Consider the following 21086-nt stretch of genomic DNA (forward strand, 5'->3'; position numbering starts at 1 on the left):
AAAATATCGAAAATATAAGAAACCAATTTTAAACTGACGTATTAACACTTTATTTTTAAAAGGTGATAGGTAACTGTCATTATTTTAATTCAAGGTATTCTAACCTTATTATAAAACTTGTCATCACTGATCATTCTCAGTTCTCAGGTTTGCAAAGATTTTCCTGCTCCTGATATAATCATTCCTTACTCATTAAGTTTCTCATTTCATTAAAAATTTCTTTTCTTAGCTTCCTTAATTTCTACTAAAACATCAAATTATAACTATCACCAATACCAAAATCCTTACCATTTCTTTTTAATATCCCGTCTCGCTTTCTATTTGTTAGTTGTATAATGAGTAAAATTAAGTCTGACAATATTAAAAAAATGTTGAGAAATGAATTATTTATTTTATGCATACATTAAAGATCATTGATCAAAAGATAGGTAATATATAACAATTACGTTCTGGCCATGTTAGCAAGTAGGACGGATTCTTTTTATGTGAACCGTTGTGTCACGTTGCATATCGAAATACCCAACTAAATTTGTAATTATAATACTTTGTAAAATAGAAAAAGTATGGGATCCCAGTAACCTTAATAAAGAATTATTTTTTATTATTATATTGGTAGCGTAGGGGGGGGCTGATACCATCCTTATTCTATAATTGGTAGAAATGATAAAATTTTATTTTAGTAGGTAGTTTTCTGCAATAAATGTCAACATTTTCCAATGTCAAATGTCAAGTTACGATAAGAGTCAGTGTCAGTCCACCCAATCATACGATAATGACATTTGATGAACAGATTGCGATATAGGATGACGACTACGAGTATAATGGATGAATTTAGCTAATGAAATTATTTATTGCAGTTAAATAATATTCCATTATAAAACATATCATTAAATACAGTATTGTGTAGTGTAATTTAACATGATGAATTCTAGGATTATAGTTGGGTAAGTTCTTTGTTTAAATTGTGTCAATTTTGCATTTGCCATTTTTGTTTGATCATACATTGTTCAAATATTAGAAATTTTAATTATAATGGAGGAATAACTAAGGCACATTTTTCTAAGATAAATAATTAATAGTATAAATATAAAGATTTTTTACGTAGGTATTAAATGAATATATGCCGTAATTAAATATTGAGCGTATCCGCAAACACCGCGACTTTACTTATTTACCAATAAAATGCGTACGTTTGCAGCTAATTTTGTCTGCTGATAGTGGTAACGGATGTCTATTGACATAAACACCACAGAATACATTGTGAAACCTACGTTTAATATGTTAACATGCTTTTACTCGTAATTTCATTCACATGACTGGGATATGTTTACTAATTGTTTATCTCCATCTATCTATCTTCCCATTTCATACATTGCTTGGGTACCTCTGTCCCATTCGTGTTTCAACCGTGAAGCAGTTGTGTTTGCATGGCTGTGTTTCAGTTTGAAGGGTGGGATATGGCGTGAATTTACTGGGTACAGAGGAATAACACCTGATTTCTTAGGAATGGCAACACATGGGGAGTATCATGGGCGAAACATTATACTCTGTTATGTCCATGGTACTGCTCATGTCTATAGGTGACGGTTACCACATTCCATCAGGTGGGCCGTCAGGTTGTTTGCCATTCTAAGTTGTATAAAAAAAAAAGTATATATACCCATAATTTCATAGTAATAGGTTAAACTGTTAGGAGTCAAAATGTAGCAAACTAACTCTCACATTTATATTATTAATAAGGATATTAACCATTGATATAAAATAACCCTAGATACACAATCAGACAATAAAAGACAACATTGAATGTAGAGTGCATTTAACTAAGTGACAGACTTACAGTGTAAGCACTGTATGTCTATAACTAGCCAGATATGTTAAAATATTTTTTTAAATTTTAATTTGTAAAAATATACTTTCTAGACATATAGTTACTTAAGTATTAAACTCCACTTATGTCTTGTTCTGCGATAACTACTTATTTTTTACATAAATATGGGTCCGATTTAAGTGTAACATATGGGGATTACATTCCCATTTTGATTTTTTTTGTATATTAGTGTTAGCAAGCAAATTATGGTGTTTATATGGAGATAAATTATGATTAAATATGTATATGAGTATTATTACTGCCGAATGCCCATACACTATGGGTGTTCAGCAGTAGACAGACAATGGTTAATATGATGACATTATGGGTAATCTTAAAATATTGTTTTCAGATTGGTAGGTATATCATGTGTATTAATGACATGGATCTTCGCGCAGCTATACCATGAGCTACTTAATGCTTACGAACAATCCGGAAAACTCATGGTTATGGAATATACATGGTGAGTGTATCTTTTTTCACTCAGATTAATTAAATAATTTGTTTAATAAATTCTTAACTTAGAGATTGTTTGAAAAGTATGACCTAATTGTTGGCAAAATTTGTATTGTATAAAGTAGCAGTTTGAAAAAAAAAGCTTTAAAATTAATGCAGAATTGAGAATGATACATACTATATACAAATGAGGATAGATATTGTCTACAATAACAGGTCTGATTTGGAAAGATTTTTTTTTTATTATAATATATTAGATTTTTTTTATCAGAATATTTTTTCTAATTTCAAGTGTTATTGCCAGGATTTATGTTGATGTGAAGTGTTTTTTTTTTTTAATACAAGTCACAAGGGCATACACCATTCTCACTCAAGCAATAGTTATTTGTTCAAGCATTACTTGTTGACAAATTAATCAGTATATCTATTTGGGTTATAATTTTATTTACTTTATGAATTAAATTAAATTATTAGGATCGATTTAGTTTGTTATCTGTGTTTTTCATCACCAGAGAGTTAATTGGAAATTTAAATTTACACACAAATTTTTGTTAGTTGATATAATTTATTTTTCAGATTTTAGACAATAATGATGTTTCAGGTTTTTCCGGTTACTGTTAAATTTAGCAGGATATGCAACAGTCCTACTGCCTGGATTTATTTTATACAAATATTTAGACAAATCAAACTATTTCGATAAGATAGGTAAGTGTTAGAATTATATTTCATAGTTTCTTTATTATTCCACCATCTTATTTTCGCATATGGGGTCAGCTTAGCCATTGCATATCAGCCCTTACGGATCTTTTGTGCTTCCCCCTGGTTTTTACCATCATTTCATAGATCCTATGTGTTTCCTTAACTATACCCCGTGGTTTAAGGTATCTGTAGTCCCCTGGCTCTGGATAAGCCGTTCCCAGTAGACTCATATGCATACTTGTCAACGAATCACAGTCGCGCATCAAGTATTCCACCATAGTTATTGAAAACAATCTAAAGTTATTTATTAATTTCTCACTATTATTGGTAACTATTGTTAATGACTCATCTCTTGGGTCATTTTGAAACATCATTATAAAAAGTAAAGAAATACTAAACTTGGTTATCCTTACTATTTTTTGGCTTACAAGACACAAGTTACTCTAATTTGTAAGCCAGGGTAAAAAAATATGTAACCGTGCAACCCTGTATTTATTAATAAAGGCTTTTTATTATTCTTACTAATATTATTATGGGATTGTTTGTTTGTTACTTTATAACTTCTTAACTGTTTAACCAGTCACTATGGAATTTATGGTATACATGCACTATATGGCATGGAGAAAAATATAGGTTACTAATATAAGTAATTGACCGCATTTTTCCCTTTAAAACATATTTTTTTGGGTTCCGTACTTCCAAAGGAAAAGACGGAACCCTTATAGGATCACTTCGTTGTCCAATTTGGCAAGAAGCAAAGTCGTGTAGTTATTTCCCAAAAAAACATTTAAACTTGATAATTTTATACGGAACCCTCGTTGCGCGAGACCGACTCGCACTTGACCGGTTATTTTAATCAATATGATTGTTTCACCAGAACAGAAAATAATAGTTGCCTTCATTTCGTTTTTTGGGTGAAAAAAAAAACCTATAACCACAGTGACAACGCCATTAATTATTTCCTTTTAACGAAATCAATTTTATCGAAATAATAATATGTAATTAGAATGAGTGAAATTGTAGTAGCGCCATTAAAAATACAAATGCTGATAACTGGGCCACGGCCTGAATGCACAGTGTGATAGATGTGGGCACATGAAAAATGTCGATAAAATTTACAATTAATGTACACGAGTGCAATTTATATTATTAGGTATAAATATTATTTATAGTCACGACATCTATCTGCAACTGCTATTAGTTTTTTTGTTGTTAACTTTTTTATGCAACAAGAAATGGCAAGTTGACGGCCTATCTGATGAAAAGTGGTAACTTTTTTTCAAATATTCAATTTCTTTTACGCTTTTCCAACGTTCCCTTCCTTACCGTAGGTGGCGGAAACCACCAACAAATGTATTCCCAAAGAGGGTTGACGTCAGGCAGGTAACCGGTCGTAAAACTAAAAACCAAATCTTTTTGTAATATGGATAAAATCATATTACGCCGACCCCAAATGATTGGGATAAGGGTAGAAAGATGATGATGATTCGTTTAAAAAGTATTATATATTGCAGGGAACACGAGTTGCATATCAAGAACACTGTTCGCTTGTTTCGGCGAGCCCGGCGAACGGATACCCGAGACGGTGAAGTTACCTAAAGTGGACGAGGGCACGTCGAGAGAGGGCTTCGAGTTGGCCTTCTGTTTCACGGGTCTGATGAGTGCTTACCTAGTGTGGGGTTTGTTGCAGGAGAAAATCATGACCCAGGTTAGTGGAGAGTAAATTAGGTTATTTTTAAAATAATAATGACATGGCAACCCCGCTGCGTAATAAGTATATGCTGGCGGGGAATCTGAATGGCTGAGAGATGAAGGTAGTTCAATGGATCCATTGTGGCGAATTCAGTAAGAAATAATCACTACAGAAGTATATAATTATTATTTTCTTTCGTTTTTGTTTTGATTTCTTTTGTTCTTGTTTTGTGCGCTACTGTGTGGGCCGCATGCTTCTTTGATTAAAGTATTTCTTTCTTTCCGTCACTAGGAGTTTAGTCAGTGAAAATTATATGATTAAAATGAATTAGGGTTTTATTAATAATGGAATGGTAACCCCGCTGCGTTGTAGGTATATGTTGGCAGGCTACCAATGAAAGATGAATCCAGCTCAGTTGGCCAATCGTGATGAATTAATTAAGAATTAACGAATTAACCACTGGCAGTCTATAGTGGACGCTTATGCCTCTTTATTATTTCAGCCATTAATTATTCAACAGTGAATAATTAATGACTAAAATGAATTAGGTTTTTTTTTTTTATAATGGAATGGTAACCCCACTGCGTTGTAGGTATATGTTGGCGGGTCACCAGTGAGAGATGAATCCAGCTCAGTTGGCTCATCGTGACGAATTAATTAAGAATTGACCACTGAAAGTCTATAGTGGACGCTTATGCCTCTTTATCATTTCAGCCATTAATTATTCAACAGTAAATAATTTAATAACTAAAATGAATTAGGTTTTTTTTTTTAATAATAGAATGGTAACCCCACTGCGTTGTAGGTATATGCTGGCAGGCCACCAGTGAGAGATGAATCCAGCTCAGTTGGCTCATCGTGACGAATTCATTAAGAATTAACCACTGGTAGTCTATGGTGGATATTTATGCCTATTTATCATTTTAGCTATTAATTATTCAACAGTGAATAACTAATGACTAAAATGACAAATTAATGATGACGATGCCGAAGCTTACTGACGTCTGAGGGCCTACCATGAAATATTTTCCGAAATTTTGGGTTAGAAGAAAACTAATTTATAGTTAAAATTACGTAATACTTACTATTCAAAAATATTGAAAATGTTAAAATATCGTTTCTTTAGATTATTACCGTAGGATTTATGATGAACGAAATGTCAAGCTTCATTTACTCGGTCGATTTCTCAAATAGTCCGAAAATTTGGAATTTCATGTCATGGTAATGACATTATTGACTCCTGATATTATTGAAATTATCTGCCAATTTTCAAAAACGATTGAAAAATCTTTCATTATTCTGGTGGAAAATATAAAAAAATTAAAAAGTATTCTCATAGCGAACTAAATTGAATTAATTATATAAATATAAGTATTTATATAAATCTTTATATAAATTATATAATATATATAATAATATTAATAAATTTATATATATATATAAATAAATAATAATTTATATAAACAATAAGTAATTATATAAATCTACAATCAATAAAAAATTTGCATCTGCTTTATATTTTGCTTTTAAAGTTTCCAAATAATGTTTACTATTAAAATCCAATTTTCAACGGCCGAAAGAATCTCATAGCATGATTATATTTTATTTTCTATTGTTATTATTATAAAAATAGACCTTTATCTGTTATTAGTCATTATTGTGATATTATAAATGGATAAGAATTGAATTATCATTTATTTACTAATTTCTGCCTGCAACTTCGTACGGGTAGATTTAGGAAATAGATTATCACTTCTAGAGGGTGTATCAATGTAAAATATACACCAAATTTTAATGGCATTTATTTATTCTTTATTGACCATATTACAAAAAATGTTTGTTACAAAAGGTGGTTTTAGTGCTTAAACTCTATGGCATTCAGTTTAGTGCAATATTTTTTTGTTTATCCAAAATCTTATTACCCCCCCCCCCCCCCTCCATATATTTATTCTTAAATATCATCTATGTACAGACATAGTCTAGTTGCAATTTTAATATGTTGTTTAAAATACACACCATGTAGCGCGCATGTTAATCACAGTAAATATAATATTATATTTTATCTAATCTCAACTAATTTATTATTTATTTTTATTTTTTGCTGTAAAGTGATAATGTAATGATTTATTAATTATTAATGTATTGTTTTCTTTTTACAAAAATATAACCGTTGAATGGTATTCACCTTTACGATTGTCTAAAGACGAAACCTGTCAAGACTACTAGACATGTGGCATGATAATCCACTGATAGAAACGTTATTATTAGCGAGTCGTTACGATTAGAACAAGACAATTCTTACCAGAGGAGACTTTGTACAAAAGTTGATTGCTTGGGTACCTCTGTCCCATTTGTGTTTCAACCGAGAAGCAGTTGTGTTTGCATGGCTGTGTTTCGGTTTGAAGGGTGGGATATGGCGTGAATTTACTGGGTACAGAGGAATAATACCTGAGTCCTCAGGAATGGCAACGCATGGGGGGTATCGTGGGCGAAATAGTATACTCTGTTATGTCCATGGTACTGCTCATGTCTATAGGCGACGGTTACCACTTTCCATCAGGTGGGCCGTCAGCTTGTATGCCATTCTATGTTGCATAAAAAAAAAACATTATAGACTTAAGTAGGCTATTCGTAGGCTTACGAGTTCCATTTTCGACCACATTATCACTTCCCATCACGTGAGATTGTGATCAATCTTGGAACTCTTCAGCAGTAAAAAAAGTTTTTTGTAGTTGCCTAGTTATGGCTGGATAGGTTCCCATAGCTACAGTTCTGCTTACTAACTTCCTCCAGGCAGTCGCATCGCAACGACTAGCATCGTTTATATTATATCAATAAATATTACATGCTAAAAACATGACAATATTCAATGCTACAACAGCACGCTCGACCTCGGAATTGTTTGCTTTTAAATAATTTAATGGATGAATGACAAAAGAACATTAATAAAAACAATAAAGAATAGAAGAGGCAAATTGCTGGGCTAGCTTATACGACATTACGATTTTTTAAAGAGCATAGTAGAAGGAGTAATAGAGGTCAAAAGAGGGAGGGGAAGGCCGAGGAATGTCATATAGGGAGGTCAAAGATATAGCCTGAAATAGAGGTGGCTGAAAAAAATGCATGAATTAGTTGCTCCGACAAAAGGAAACTCTTAAACAGATGATTTAAACTGGGACAGAGGTACCCAAGCAATCGACTTTTGTATTTTATTATACATTATACAAATAACATACAATGAAAATGTGGTATTACTAGTTTTCTAAACTTTCTAGTCTTTAGGAAAGTTTATATGAATAATTAGTACCTTCTTTAGTGATTGATGAGTTTTCTTGTATTTAGTTATGGAGGTCATAACAATCTAACACTGAAATTACACAGTTTTATCGTAGTTTGTCATAAATAATACATATAAATACCAATAAAATATGGTACAAAAGACGGACTTAATGCTATAGGCATGTTGTCAATGTAATCAAATCAAAGAGACGAATCGGTTTGGTACGGGCGTTCGTTAATCATTCACCATCAATGTCCCTAACCTACCTGTCTAACCTGTATATTGTTTCTAGACAGTTATACCGTATTACATAGTAATCGATGTTATTGTTTGTGATTTTTATTCGCTGCTGTAGACAGAAGTAGGACACTTTTTTTTTTTTAAATGACTTTGATGTTGTACATAGATTAGTATTGATTTATGTCGTATTTCTATATTCCAGATTTCCATTACATATTACATTAGATAGTGTCTCCATAGAAATGTTTTGAGAAAAACGGGTCAACTTTTTTTTAACATTTTTCTGTGATAAATAGTTATGAGTGATTCCTTTGTAACTTCTATTGTATATTGTCTTATAAATTCTGCATCTTTTAATGCGTAAACACTAATTTTATTTATTAAATAATACGTCAAGATATATTTTATGCGTAAATATATAAAATACTGATAAAAACGAGTCAGCTAAGTTGACAATTAGCTGACAAACAGTTGACCGGTTTTTGAAACTCGATACTCTCTATCTATATAATTTAAGATTTCAGAATATGAATATGTTTGATATTATGTTATGTAATAATAGTAAAAATGGCGTACAGGTAACGAAATATATCCTGACTATCTCGACAAGTGACAAGCGAACTCATCGATGGAATCGACATCGGTAGCGAGTCCGTGAGACAGAATGAGATACTCGTACCCTAACAGGTCGATCTCCACGCGGTTCCTTCTCGAAACTATCGTAGTTAATTTTTGATGAATTCATCACGATAGGCTAACTGACCTGCCTTTTCATTCTCACCTGTCTTCTTTCACTGGTGCCCCGCCAGTGAATACCGTTAACACAGACGAGGTTACCATTCCAATATCATCTATTGGGGAGAAAGGGATTGTTAGTAATGGGGTCTAATAGCTCCATTACTGGCAATATACCCTCTCGGGTTGACCTCCACGCGGTTCCCCCTGGAAACCGTCATGTTTAATTCTTGTCGAATTCATCATGGTGGGCCAACTAACCTGCATTCATTCTCACCTATCGTCTTCCACTGGTGCCTCGTCGGTGTATACCGATAGCGTGGACGGGGTTACCAATCCATTTTCACCCATTAAAAAAGAAAAAAACATTTATTAAAAAAAAACATTGCATACCGTCTGCCCTCTCTAGAACTGTGTTATATTATTTCGAGCTATTATAAAAATAGTCAATCTCGGTCTTATCAAATAAAGCCTGACGGAATTACTTGATTTTGTAGTATACTTTTATACGACATTTGCAAATATTTCAATAGCAATTGTATGTCATCATTATTTTCCTGCCCTTGTCTCCATTATATAAACTTTGGGGTCGGCGTAATCCGTCTTTATCCATATTATCCAAGATTTTGACTTTTAATTTTACCACAGGCCACTTGCTGGTAATAACCCTCTTTGGGAATACATTTAATGGTGGTATTCGCCACCTATGGTATGTAGGAAAGGAGAGGATGAAGAAAAATAAATTTGGGTAAAAGGAGAGGAATGAACTCTCCTTTTTCCTCCTCCTGAGTGAATAAAGGAAGCACGCCAATGCTAATTGTACATAACATGTCGATATTGTTTCAGAACTACGTGATGGCCGACGGTACCCTGATCAAGTTCAATGACTCCCAATTCCTGGTGTTCATCAACCGGCTGTCGGCGTTTCTCATAGCGGTCGGGCGGCTGCTGTGCAGCCACCAGCCCTTGGTCGCGGCGCCCCTCTACAAGTTCTCCTACTGCTCAGTCACCAACATCATAAGCGCGTGGTGCCAATACGAGGCGCTGAAGTATGTTAGCTTTCCTACACAGGTCAGTGAATGTTGTACTAGCTTTTACTCACGACCTCGTCCACTAGACAGGGATAAAAGTAGTATGTCTTTTTTCATGCCATAAAGTATATGCATATCAAATTTCATAGTGATTGGTTACATTGTTGAATGGAAGACACTAAGCGGTTATAAACACAAACTCACTTTCTGGTGATGAGTCGAGTGGTATTCAGAAGGGATTGCGTGGATGGTGACCTGACATGGTTTATTTTTTTAATGGATAATAATGAAATGGCAACCTCGCCCACGTTAACGTTGCCAGTGAAGGATGATAGGCGAGAATGAAAAGGCAGTTAGTTGTATTGCTAGCAATGGGACTGGCAGTTCGCATAACTAACAATACCTTTCCCCCCGCCATGGTATATTGCTAGCAATAGGATAACTAGTCCCCGTAATTATCTGTTATTATCATTATTTTCTTGCACTTATCCCAATTATTTGGGGTCGGCGTAATATGACATAATGTAATATAATAATATGGGGGGAAGGAATTGTTAGTAATATTTGTTATCAGGTCGACCTTCTCGCGGTTCCGCCTGGAAACGATCTTGATTGGTTTATTGTTGAATTTGTCACAATGGGCTAACTGACCTGCTTCATCCTCATCTATCATCCCTCACTGGTGCCCCGCCGGTGTATATCAATAGCGCAAGCGGGGCTACCATTCTATTATCATTCATAAAAAAAAAAAAAATAATATGCCTGACGTCAACCTTTCTCGAAAATGCTTTTATTGGTGATATCAGCCATCTACTCTATGGAGAAAAGGATTACTGTTCAAGAATAAACTATAGTATCGTACTGAAATTGTGAAACATTGTCATTTACAGGTGCTATCCAAATCGTGTAAAGTGATACCCGTAATGCTGATGGGTAAACTGATCTCGAGGAAGAAATACGAACTGTACGAGTATGTGACGGCTGTGCTCATTTCTATTGGAATGGTGCTCTTCATATTTGGCAGCCATGACGACTCCACAGGTTAGTTTATTTATTTCTGCAACCTCTAGGGTGCAGTTAAAATAATTAAGAGAAAACCAAGCCTATACTTCCTACCTGAGATATGATACCTACTGTCTCATTTATCAAAATGAAAATAGTAGAGCTCCACAACTCTATTTTTATGTTATTAATGTTTTTTTTTTTTTATACAACTTAGAATGGCAAACAAGCTGACGGCCTACCTGATGGAAAGTGGTAACCGTCGCCTATAGACATGAGCAGTACCATGGACATAACAGAGTATACTGTTTCGCCTATGATACCCCCCATGCGTTGCCATTCGTGAGGACTCAGGTGTTATTCCTCTGTACCCAGTAAATTCACGCCATATCCCATCCTTCAAACCGAAACACAGCCATGCAAACACAACTGCTTCACGGTTGAAATACGAATGGGACAGAGGTACCCAAGCAATCGAATTTTGTACAAAGTCTCCCTCTGGTGATTTCTATATATCCTTTCAAATATTTTAATTGTGAGTTCAATAGGTAACTGTAGTTTTCGTGAATGGTAAAATACAATAACATAATCGTCACAGTATATACTGTGATGTCTATAATGCTGATCATGTCTATAGGCGACGGTTACCACTTTCCATCAGCTGGGCTGTCAGCTTGGTTACTATGCAAGTTGCATAAAGAAATATGTTAATAATATAAACTCTTTGTTTGTGTTTCTGTCTGTGGCGTCATAGATTATCTCATTATATTTGTTTTTAGTTTAGATTTCATTTATAAATAGGTATACCAGTTTTGTTAGTCATGAGTATATTTAATTTTTTTTTTTTATATCATCACCATCATATCCATTGCTGAATGTAGACCTCCCCCATAAAGATGGGGGTTTGCCATTAGTTGCCACGCTTGTCAATAGGGTTGGCAACCGTATTTAGGTTTTTGTGATGTTTTAAGAGGGACGCGTTTTTGCTCATTCCTTCGACCATTAAGTTCCCTTAGTCGCCTCTTACGACTCCCACAGGAAAGGAAGGGAAGGCCCATTCTATGCCGGGACCACAGGGCAATTTTTTTATATGGTTTGTATAATTTATTTATATACTCTGTATTATTTCGAGAGCCATGCGTGTACGGCTACGCTTCCCGATCTACGTGCGTGCAGGCTCCAGATAGCGGTTATATTTTTGTATGTTTTTTTTTAAATATATTTTTGTTGTACATATTATTTTTATAATTTAATAATATATAATATTGTCGTCAATTATTAATAACGTTATTGTATATTTATTATATTTTGACATTTAAGAATTGTGTTACTTTTTAGCGGGCTTTAAAATTCAGTGCATAAAGATCATAATAGGATTTGTTTAGTATAAACCGACAAATGTAAATATACTAGTACTTTAATATTGTTCTTTCAACACAAGATGCCTATTAAACTCGGCAGGTTATTCAAAGCAAATCCGATCGTTACGTCATTAGAAATTGACGCAATTCTTACATGTATTTAGATCTGTAACAACTAATTAAAACCCATAGTACGCTAAGTGTGGGGAGGAGGGGCGTGCTCATTCCAGAATCGAATTCAGCCGCGCAATTTTCAACGCTTTACTCGTTATATGTCTATTAGTACATTACTGCAGCGGCCAGCAACTGAGGCATTGATGGACGAACGTGCAAATGCAAGTGGGCCGAGGCGAAGCCGAGGCACACATACGTGAGTCCATCAATGCCTAGTTGTGGCCAAGGCTTGTATAGTACTTTTCTCAAACAATGCGCGGAAATCAAAAACACAATTTTACTTTTTAAGTTCAATGACGAATAACTAACAATAATAATTTTCCACGCGCCAATATGTTCATTTGTATTTTTTTTTTCAATAAACAGCTTTCTATTTGCAAGCCAGTTCGAAATTTAAATAAAACTTTTTATTAGTTATCTCCTTGGTAGCCATGTTCAGAAGTAAAAGGTCATTCCATTTTTAAATTACAGGACAGATATAAGTTTACATAGTAATTTATCTGGCCGCAAAACACGACAGATATGGATTTTCATACAACTTTTGCCGGCCGCTGCCCGCATGTATCTGGACAGTACGGCAAATTTGATTTATTTCTACGAAGATTGTCAAAATAATGCTCACATTTCCAAGCATGTCTGAGAAAAAAAATTATCTGTGTGTTCCACAGTGTCAACAGTGACAACAATGTCGGGGCTCACACTACTGGCGCTGTACATGCTGTGCGATAGTTTCACGTCGTCGTGGCAGGGGGCGCTGTTCACGCGCTACAGCTGTACCTCGCTGCAGATGTTGTGCGGCGTCAACTTGTTCTCGTGCGTGCTCACCGCGTCTGCGCTCGCGCAGCACAATACAACTATATATTCGTTGAGACTGTTGCAGGTTTGTTTCTTATAATGCACCAGCTTATTTATTTTCTTTTTAATTTTTTTTTTAATATACTCTTATATATATTAAGAATTAATTATATATATACACACTTATGTTTTATCACTTTTTTTCTTTTTGCTCCCATGATTCAGTATATAGAGAATTCTATATCCCAAGTTAGGATATAACGTACCAAATCCGTTTAGTAATTTTCTAAAAAAAATATTTGTAAATAAGTAACAAACATCAAAAGATGAGGAGTGATGATAAATAATAACATGGTAAAAACTAGAGGAAGACTTTGTATCAAAATCGTCTGCTTGAGCTTTTTTTTATACCACTGAGGTGGCAAACAAGCATACGGCCCACCTGATGGTAAGTGATTACCGTAGCCTATGAACGCCTGCAATACCAGAGATGTTATACGCGCATTGCCGACCCTGAAGAAACCTCTTTACCCCTCTTTTGAAGAACCCCATGCTGTAGTCTCTTGGGAAAACCTCGGCAGGGAGCTCTTCTATTTTCTTCCATTTGTTTTTTTTTTCGTGTAGCAGTTGTTTGCATGACTGTGTTTTGGTTTCAACAGATATAGAAATGAAATTACAGAGTACAGAGGCATAACATCTTAGTTTTCTGGAATGGCAATGCATGAAGGGTATAAACAGTGTACTCTGTTATGTCGATGGTCCTGTTGTTGTCTATAGACGACGGTTACCACTTTCCATCAGGTGGGCCGTCTGCTTGTTTGCCATTCTAAGTTGTATAAAAAGAATTATATTCTTACTATTTTGCCATATTATTAGCTGACAGCTCGTAAGGTTATTCTTTGTTTTGTTCCAGCATCCGGTGTTCGCATTCGACTGCCTTTTGCTGTCGGCGAGTTCAGCAGTGGGCCAGCTGCTTATATATCGCACGATAGCGCGATTCGGTGCTGTGGTGTTCACCATTATTATGACTCTCAGACAGGTAATATGAAAACTGATATTTATTTTACACCACAAAGGTGGCAACACTAGGGGTGTCACGTGACCGAACCACTAGGAAATATTAATACGCCCTTTTCGAAAATGTCGAACGAATGAAAACTCTTGGTTGTTCCCTTCAAAGAGTGATACAGATTACTGAGGTTAACAATATGCACACAAAAATAAAAAGTCTTAATTACAAGAATCAAGGTAAAGGGGCAACAATGCTGTACTGTTTTTTGTATCTTTTATGATTCTTATGTAAATTTTCATAAATATCCCGAAGAGACTAATATCGGTTATTTACTCTATTAAACGTATACTATATATAAATAAATGATAATACATCTTAACTCCTTCGAAACAACCTTTTCAGTTTGTAGCGCTTAAGCTGCTCACTAATAACATGCTTTCCAACTGTATCGGGTTGACTGGAAGAGATCTCTGTCAGAGATAAGTCCACCCTTGCTTACAACATTTATAAATACATTAACTATGTAATTTACAAGTGCAATAAAAATATATAATTTGGCAGGGTTACATTACTGAAAAACTGTAATGTTACCATAAACAAACTAAACAATTATTTTTTCAGGCGGTATCAATTCTTCTCTCGTGTCTAGTCTACGGTCACGTCATATCAGTCGGCGGGGTGCTCGGAGTGATGCTAGTGTTCGCCGCAGTATTCCTGGGAGTGTACTGCAGGCAACGGTTGCGCAAGCGAAGGCCCGCTAACGTGTAGCGACAGTGTGCTCTTTCAGAGACTAATATTGCAGTTTTTAGATGTTACACAGTTAGTGTACGGATTTATTCGGAATACTAAAAATAGTAAATGAAAAAAAATCATTGTTTCAACGAATATTGTTGACTGTTTCAATGTTTATTCAAAAAAGTCGCGTGGAATTATTATGTATACATTTGGTACCTTGTCGTAATAACCGTTTATGGATTTAGTTGAAAAAAGTCGACGGGTTTAAATAATTTCACTGTGACAAGGGCCTATTTATGTGTACGTAACATTACACGTGACTAAACAGATTTATCTGTTAAGAGTCTGCACACACGACAACAGTGCCAATTTTTATCTATTTGACGTTGTTTTAATATTAAAAACATGGTAGTGGTAGTAAACCGCTTTAGAGCGGATACTATAACTAATTAATCTATATTTATAGATTATTGATTACAAAAAAATGTATTTACGTGTGGTTTGTGCTTGACGCGCATTTTTCTCGCTTTTTAGCTCTGTCCTTTTCACCCATTATTTGTTATGGGTCGAAAGTTTTGACTGTTGAAGTACCAACGATCTTTATGTACTTAATACTTGTCCGAGCGATTGGAAGAATGCCTTTATTAAAAAGAAGCGCGCTTACAGTTAATAAGAAACTAATGCCATGCGTTTAAAGTACGATAAAATTACTCATTGTATCCTGCCAAATGGCGTCGTTGAGATAGAGTATTGATAAATTCAAGTCATAAATTTACTTAATGTTAAAATTGATTTTATCTTTTTATGCCTAAAGACCGTATTACACGAGCATTTATTTTACACTTTCCTCAAACCGCTTGACCGTTTACTGACCACTTAATATAGCTTGAAAGGATCGAAAAGTACGGAAAATTGTAAGGAATGGGAATAGATAGGGGGAGAGAAGACAATTTGAACTGTATTGTAAAAATATTATCCTGTTAAACAATGCTTATTATATGAATGAATTAGCCAGGTCTATTTCTCGCTAGAGATTGATCCGTAACTATAGGCGAAATTTGAATTGTTACGATTGATCATTTTATATTTAGTTGTGTTATATCACATATTTTTGATAAATACCTAAACATAGAATGCGCATATGCATTTGATTGCAAGAAAATATAAAATCAAAGTTGCCGATCTTTCGTCGGCGGAAGATCGGCGACGATCGAACTGAGCAGGAGTGCCCTATATCCCTCTTAGTGTGACCGAGATTATAAGTTGTATAATCTGGCCCCTAGACAAAGGACAAACGTAGATAGAGTCATCGTTAGCAAGTTTATCACATTGAATGAGATGTACAGTATTGTTCTTTCCCATGTGAGCGTTGACCGATCGTTTCTATTGATAGATTCGTTTGTACCTTGTCAAGGAGAGCAGATGTATTAAGTTTCCATCTGCTGTAGTAACAGAAGATCGGCGACCAAATATCAGGCCTATTACATTTTAATATCTTTAGAGTTATTTGTGAATTATACACACGAAGCGTGTAAAAGTGTCAAGACTAAAGCGACGTGATGATAGATCGAAACCTAAGGTACACCAAAAGAGCTGACCTGTGATGATTTGTATGTTGTAACGTTATGAAGTATCATTTATGAATGAGATTAGTGGTCTAGAGGATTTTCGTTGGCCTTGAAGGAGCCACGGATTCAAACCGTCCGGAAATGTCCTGTATTCTGATAATTTTCATCTAGCGGACTAGTCACATCGTTTTATTTCGTGATGGGGACAACTGACTTTTGTTCCAGTAGTGACATTGCACAAATGGCGCAAATATTAAGTTTGTTTCCAATTAATATATTGCCAGTGTTTATTCTTAATAATTGCTAGGAGCACATAGACAAGGAGTTTTTGTTTATGATCGAGAACTAGATACACTTTTTACATCTGTACTAATATTATAAAGAAAACATATTAGATTTTTGGTATATTTATTTGTAATGTAATAATTCAAAAACTACTTAACCGACTTTAAAAATTCTTTCACTTGTAGAAAGCTACATTATCAGCGAGTAACATATACTATATAATATTATCGAATATGACACCTATGCAAACTCGGGGTGGATCGCTAGTATATAATAAATCGATAAGCAACGACTTCTATCAGAGACGAAGTTTCCTTTGTCTCATTTATAGTCTAGTAAAAAGAATTAATTTCTACTGTAATCGATTAACATAATGTATCACTTATACGGAGCTAAAATGGGCCAGTTGTCCCATTATCGGATAATACGTGCGACTAGTGGGGTAGATGGGATAATTTATATCCGCATAATAAATAATCTTCGTTTTGTAATTTCTCTGTATTGCGCATATTAATCTATGATTCGGTAATGTATTGGCGGTTCATCAAGACACCAATTTAAGATTGTTCCACAAAAAACCGGCTTTCGATAAAAAAAAACACAGAAGCAAATAAAACCTTTCAATTAAAAAATAAACATAAACTCGGTTTAGTATATAAGAGATATCCATATTAAATAACTCTTGAACTGTTAATTTTTAGACCATTAAGTAAATGAACGAACGAATATAAAAAGTAAATTTCTTGTAAAGAGATCTGAATTTCCTAAACCCCAAGGAATACGACTCGAAGTAGACAAACGGTTCACTTGCCAACCGACTTCAAAAATGAGGTTCTCATTCAATATCATTTTTATTTTATATTTGTTACTTTATAACTCCGTCAATTATAAACAGGTTTGAAAAATTCTTTTTTTTTTTTATCTATAAGGATATACTTTCAGATCGATCCCATAGAAGTTTTATCGAAATCGGTTCGGTAGTTTAGTTTTTAAATAAAAATACCACAATTGTAGCTGTTTTTTTTTTGTGGATTTCAGTCATTAATTAATAAATCGTTTACCAATGAACAATATTTAGTTTTTACTTTCCTTAATAAATTTATAATTTATAAATTTATTTTTTATAAACATTTGAAGCATTCAGTTTCATGAATGCAATAAATAGATAAATAAATGATGTTTTTATTGCTATAAAGATTGCATAAGCAAAGGAAATAAACTGTAGTCACAAACAGTGCAACAAAAGCGGTCCTCTCAGATTTGTGCTGTAAGTGGATAGAGAACGAGTACAGCTCCGTATCTTAGAGGATGGCTGTAAACTCTTACTAGAGTTGAGTCTAGTATGATATAATTAATTCACAAAAAGTATAAGTAAAATATATAACATTTTACTTTAGTATTATAAACTCCGATAGCTACTTAATAAAAATAGCTAGTCTTTATTTAGTTATAACCTAACTTTTACACATTGTATATAAAAATTTTAAAAAATATATCAAGCCGATGATGATTTGTATGTATAGATTGCGGGATATTGTGTGTATGTATTTACATGATTTAGTATTTAAACAAACATGTTATTTTAAAGTTAAAATTACTGATTTTATTTTAAATCAATTATTGCTCTATATGCATGCAATGTGAGTGACGTAACACAGTCTAATAAATTCACTCCTACCTATGGACATGTTTAAACAAAGCAGTGCGTCCCGAATTGTCATTTAATCGTTTGAAACATGTCAAAGATGTTGAGGCGTTGTTATTCTTTATAATTTGATATAATACTCATTAAACAAAGACATGTGTTTATTTAGAAAACAACCGTGAAGCAGTTGTGTTTGCATGGCTGTGTTTCGGTTTGAAGGGTAGGATATGGCGAACATATATGAATTTACTGGGTACAGAGGAATAACACCTGAGTCCTCAGGAATGGCAACGCATGGGGGTATCATGGGCGAAAAGTATACTCTGTTATGTCCATGGTACTGCTCATGTCTATGTTACCACTTTCCATCAGGTGGGTCGTCAGCTTGTTTGCCATTCTAAGTTGTATAAAACACAAAAAAATTTAGAAAAAAGTCAGTAATTTTAAAAATAACTAGGCTTATATGTCTAGGAAACTGTTATTGTATTGCATTTTATAGATTATAAATGAAAATCAAATATTATTATTTTATTTTTTTCGTTTAAATAACCAACGTTATCAATAATGTGTGAATTTAGGTTGTGTGTTCCAATATAGAAAATAAAGAGGACTATATTCAAGTTATATAATTTCATTGTTTTATTTACTATACCATATTAGCCGTTAACTGTCCACTGCTGAACATATGTGTCCCCCATTAGGAAGGTTTTGGCTGTAATTGCCATGTTTGGTATGCGGTTTCGCAACTGCAGTTAGGCTTCACTGATGTTTTGAGTGACGCTGCTGCCTATCCCTTGACCATTAAGTTCCCTTGTCGCGTCTTACGACAGCCACAGGAATAGAAGGAATGGCTATTCTTTGGCGATATTCCATGATTATTCAATGCCGAGACCACACAGCGAACAATATTATTTTATTAACTAGCTTTTTGGTTGCTCCGTAGACATAGGGGGGAAAAGGATTGTTAGTAATATTATTTTATATAACTGGAAACTATCATGGTTAATTCCTGATGAATTCATCATGATGGGCTAACTGGCCTGTTTTCATTGTCATCGATCACCCTTCACAGGTGCTCCGCCAGCGTATCCCGTTAGCGCAGGCGGGGTTACCATACTATTTTCATCCATAAAAAAAAAAAACTCCGTAGACATAGATACAGAAGTAGAAAGACTAACAAAGTTAATTCTAGATGGAGTACCAATGAAACACACAGCAGATTTTAAGATAGTCATTCAAGTGAATTTTGGCAAGAACGAGTTATTTTTAATTAAAAACTAAATTATTGAACCGATTTTGATACAATTTATTCTATGGATCCAATTTGTAAGTAATATCCTTTCAAAATAAAGAGTTGTGAGGTAACAAACATAAAAAATAATAAACCGGATTGAGAAACTCCTTTTTGAAGTCGGTTGAAAAGAGGTTAATATGTTATTGCATTGCCAATGCATATGTGGTATATTGAGAGATACAGTATATCATAATAATATATTGCTAATGTGCGTATTGTATAAAACTTAATTAAAAATTATGGGAACGAGACGTAAGAAGAGGGTTCAGGTACTATTTTTTTCTTACACGACTGCTCAAAACGTGATTGTGATGTTGCCAAGGTTCATGTGGTCATTATTCCATCGTAACCTTTAAATGTTTAAATAGATTTGGATGTACGAGGTATCCTCAAACATTATTGGATTTCTTACATCATCCTGAGTGTCATTTTTTATTTATGAACCATATTTTTTTGAATAATTCGTTTTAAGTATGTTTTCCACATGTCATTTTAATTTACTCAGCAAAATATGCCATACCCAAGTACTATTTTTAATCTGTTACAAAAATTACGGACTTTTTTTTTTAATGGATGATAATGGAATGGTAGCCCCACCCGCGCCATTGGCGTACACCGGCGGGGCACCAGTGAAGGATGATAGGTGAGGATGAAGTAGGTCAGTTAGCCCATCGTGACGAATTCAACAAGAATTGTTCACGATAGTTTCCAGGGGAAACCACGTGGAAGTCGACTTAATAAGGCATATTGCTAGCAATGGGGCTGTCAAACTCCATAACTAACAATCCCTTTCGCCCCAAAAATTACGGACTAAAAAAAAAAAAGAAAACGCCTAGCCCTTTACAGTTTAGTTTCTAATTAAAAATAAATTGACTTGTCAGCGACAGGTTATATTAGTCAAAATTTTTTATTTGTAATGACTTCAATGTTTTGTTTATGAAATTAATATAAAATGTGGTTCGCGAGCGCTATTAGTATCAATAGTTGTTATCAATATAAACAATACCAGACTATACAATTTGAAAAGTAATTCCACAATTGCCATGGTGTGTATTTTTTTAATGTGATTACTGTAATATATTAAATGTAAATTAACGATCTTAGGGGGATAGGGATTGTTAGTAATGGAGATTAAAAATCCCATTGCTAGCAATATACCCAACCAGTTCGACCTCCTCGCGGTTCTCTCTGAAAACTATCATGGTTAATTCTTG

General features: G+C 34.2%; 1 protein-coding gene and 1 long non-coding RNA gene across 3 annotated transcripts in view; both read left to right on the forward strand.

Moving 5' to 3' along the window:
* Positions 1-19207, forward strand: part of LOC128201368 (uncharacterized) — a 36129-nt gene extending 16922 nt beyond the window's left edge. Inside the window, exon 2 of the long non-coding RNA XR_008253218.1 lies at positions 18951-19207. This is a non-coding gene — a long non-coding RNA (uncharacterized LOC128201368). The remainder of the gene's footprint in view (positions 1-18950) is intronic.
* LOC113520324 (adenosine 3'-phospho 5'-phosphosulfate transporter 1) lies at positions 764-17933 on the forward strand. Of its 2 annotated transcripts, none has more exons than XM_026905628.3 (9): positions 764-944; positions 2220-2330; positions 2925-3028; positions 4537-4730; positions 9817-10041; positions 10892-11042; positions 13216-13418; positions 14247-14372; positions 14967-17933. In XM_026905628.3, the coding sequence occupies exons 1-9, from the start codon at positions 919-921 to the stop codon at positions 15111-15113; spliced, it is 1287 nt and encodes a 428-aa protein (XP_026761429.1). In that variant the 5' UTR covers positions 764-918; the 3' UTR covers positions 15114-17933. The 2 variants fall into 2 exon arrangements, with proteins under 2 accessions (XP_026761429.1, XP_026761428.1); XM_026905627.3 differs by having other exon boundaries at positions 766-944; positions 13207-13418.
* Positions 19208-21086: the final 1879 nt, after the last annotated feature.

Source organism: Galleria mellonella, unplaced genomic scaffold (genome assembly GCF_026898425.1).
Source record: "Galleria mellonella isolate WM207_F2 unplaced genomic scaffold, CSIRO_AGI_GalMel_v1 utg40, whole genome shotgun sequence".
Taxonomy (NCBI): domain Eukaryota; kingdom Metazoa; phylum Arthropoda; class Insecta; order Lepidoptera; family Pyralidae; genus Galleria; species Galleria mellonella.